The sequence below is a fragment of the Cyphomyrmex costatus genome, unplaced genomic scaffold (genome assembly GCF_001594065.2).
Source record: "Cyphomyrmex costatus isolate MS0001 unplaced genomic scaffold, Ccosl1.0 scaffold2267, whole genome shotgun sequence".
Classification (NCBI taxonomy): domain Eukaryota; kingdom Metazoa; phylum Arthropoda; class Insecta; order Hymenoptera; family Formicidae; genus Cyphomyrmex; species Cyphomyrmex costatus.
Window position 1 is genome coordinate 105 of NW_017276332.1, and position 2210 is coordinate 2314.

General features: G+C 48.4%; 1 protein-coding gene across 1 annotated transcript; it reads left to right on the top strand.

Annotated features, from left to right (window-relative positions):
• The first annotated feature begins 258 nt into the window (after window positions 1–258).
• On the top strand, window positions 259–1458 carry LOC108773913 (uncharacterized). Its single transcript, XM_018539890.1, has 2 exons — window positions 259–321; window positions 424–1458. Exons 1-2 carry the CDS (start codon window positions 259–261, stop codon window positions 1456–1458), a joined length of 1098 nt encoding a protein of 365 aa, XP_018395392.1.
• The last annotated feature ends 752 nt before the right edge of the window (window positions 1459–2210 follow it).

Below are 2210 nucleotides of genomic sequence, written 5' to 3' on the forward strand. Positions count from 1 at the left end.
ACGGTCGGTAAAAAAAAGATCGGTTAACTAAAATTTGCCCTACCGGCTAAACAAAATAACTCGACGCAAAAATTGACGCCATTTGTTTGGTTATCAACTGTCTTCTGCCTCATGCGCAGGTAGTCAGCCATTATGCGGCTTTAATACGTATGAATAACTCGGCGAAACGGCCTGAACTATTTTTAATAATAATAATAATAATAATACTAATAACCAATGATTAAATGAATGCCATTATGCGGCTAAGCTTACTAACTAATGCCCCCGCTGGGGCGAGATAGGGAATCCGAAGGGGCGGCCGTGCATGTGCCCGGTCGCAAGGTTTGATAGGAGAGACGACCCTAACTATGACATTAAGATGATGATTCGTGAGGTAATCAGGGAAGAACTAGGCTCTCAAAGAGAGTCGAGAACACGAACTAGATTACTCCAGGCAAAGCTCGGGCTTTGAGCTGTCCTGCTAAGTCAATAGTTAGAGATAGGTCAAAGAATCGTGTGAGAGGGAGCGGTGAAACCTCTAAATCCTCCCAAGGTCCTCCTAGACAGGATGACACAACTAGGGAAACGGGCTTGGACTCTCAGCGGCTCTCCCAACAGGCGTATAAAAAGCCCTGGTCAACTGTGGTCGGCCGGAAGGCTAAGAGGAAGGAGAAACACGCATCCATTCAACAAGGCATTTCATCACAACAAAAGAAGAGCCAGACTAAGACTGGACCAGGTCTGAAAAGAAAGCCACCAAAATCAGCGGCTGTCCAGATTACAGCGATGGAGGGCGCCTCATATGCAGACACCCTGCGCTTGGCAAAGTCCAAGATTAATATCGGAGAGATGGGCATAACCAACATTAAACCTAGAAGAGCTAAGACGGGGGCACTGCTGCTGGAGATATCAGGCCAAGATAAAGAGCTAAAAGCAGATGAGTTGGCGAGTAAACTGGAGGAAGTCTTTCAGTCTCAGGAAGACATTAAAATATCTAGGCCTGCTAAGCTCACAGAGATCAGATTGGTTGGTCTCGACGATGCTGTGACATCTATAGACATCCTCGCTGCCGTCGCCCTGCAAACGGCGTGCAACTCGGTGGACATTAAGACAGGGCCTATTAGACAAGTACGTAACAGAATGGGCTCTACTGTTATTAAATGTCCGATTGTAACAGCGAACAAACTGATCGACATGAAGAAGATCTTGATCGGATGGTCTACCGTACGTATAGTTCCCCTACCCGTCAGAAGGCAGCAATGTCACAGGTGCTGGGAGTACGACCACGTGAAAGCCGAGTGTAAAAGCTCGAAAGATAGGATCGTGCTATCGCTGCGGGGGAGAGGACCACTTAGTCCTGTTATGCCCGAACGAGGTCAGATGCGTTATCTGCGAAGAACACGGGGCGCCTTTCAACCATCGAATGGGGGGCCCATCGTGCGACCCGACGAAGAAGAGGCCAACGCGTATACTGAATAACAATGGAGTCAGGTCGGGAACAACCGACACAACTGGTAAGACTATGACGGATCATAACACTTCTGTTGCTCCTCATAACAGCTCTGCTGAGGTCACTAAGAATCAGAACAGGGATAAAGATCAAAAAAAGGAAGCGACAGTCGCGCAAGCACCAGATATAGATATAGACTCGCAAACGCTTGTTATCAATGATATCGAGATGAGCGAACCCGCTGACCCAGGTTTGAAATCTCTTCAACCTCCTGTGTCCGTGGATTGGAATATTCTGGAAGATAGCGATACCACGGATTGGACACTGCCACAGGATGGAAAGTCAGACTATAAATCGCAAAATGTCTAACACGCTGATACAAGTAAATCTAAATCATGCTAGGGCTGCGCAAGATCTACTGATCCAAACGATGATCGCGCAGGATGCGGGTCTTGCGGTGGTTGCGGAACCATATCGAGTTCAGGAACACCAGCACTGGTTCTCCGACACTGAGAGTAGGACGGCAATTATTTGGAGGAGGGATAAATTCCCGTTACCCGTCTCCCTGGTTGGCTCTGGAAATGGATTCGTCACGGTCAGATGGGGAGTCATGTTTGTGACCGCCGTTTACTGCTCACCTAACGTTGGCGAGGATGTGTACAAAGAGTGGCTCGAGGAACTGGCGCGGCATATCTCTGCCCTCATCGATCAAAAGTTTCTGCTCTGCGGAGACTTCAATGCGAGGTCATCCGTGTGGGGTGACAGATGCACCAACAGACGC

What these genes read in the sequence shown, in the direction of transcription:
- LOC108773913 (XM_018539890.1), top strand. Translation starts at nt 259, where the DNA reads ATGCCCCCGCTGGGGCGAGATAGGGAATCCGAAGGGGCGGCCGTGCAT. An exon ending in TGCATGTGCCCGGTCGCAAG is followed by an intron (nt 322 to 423) that starts GTTTGATAGGAG and finishes AACACGAACTAG; the next exon opens with ATTACTCCAGGCAAAGCTCG.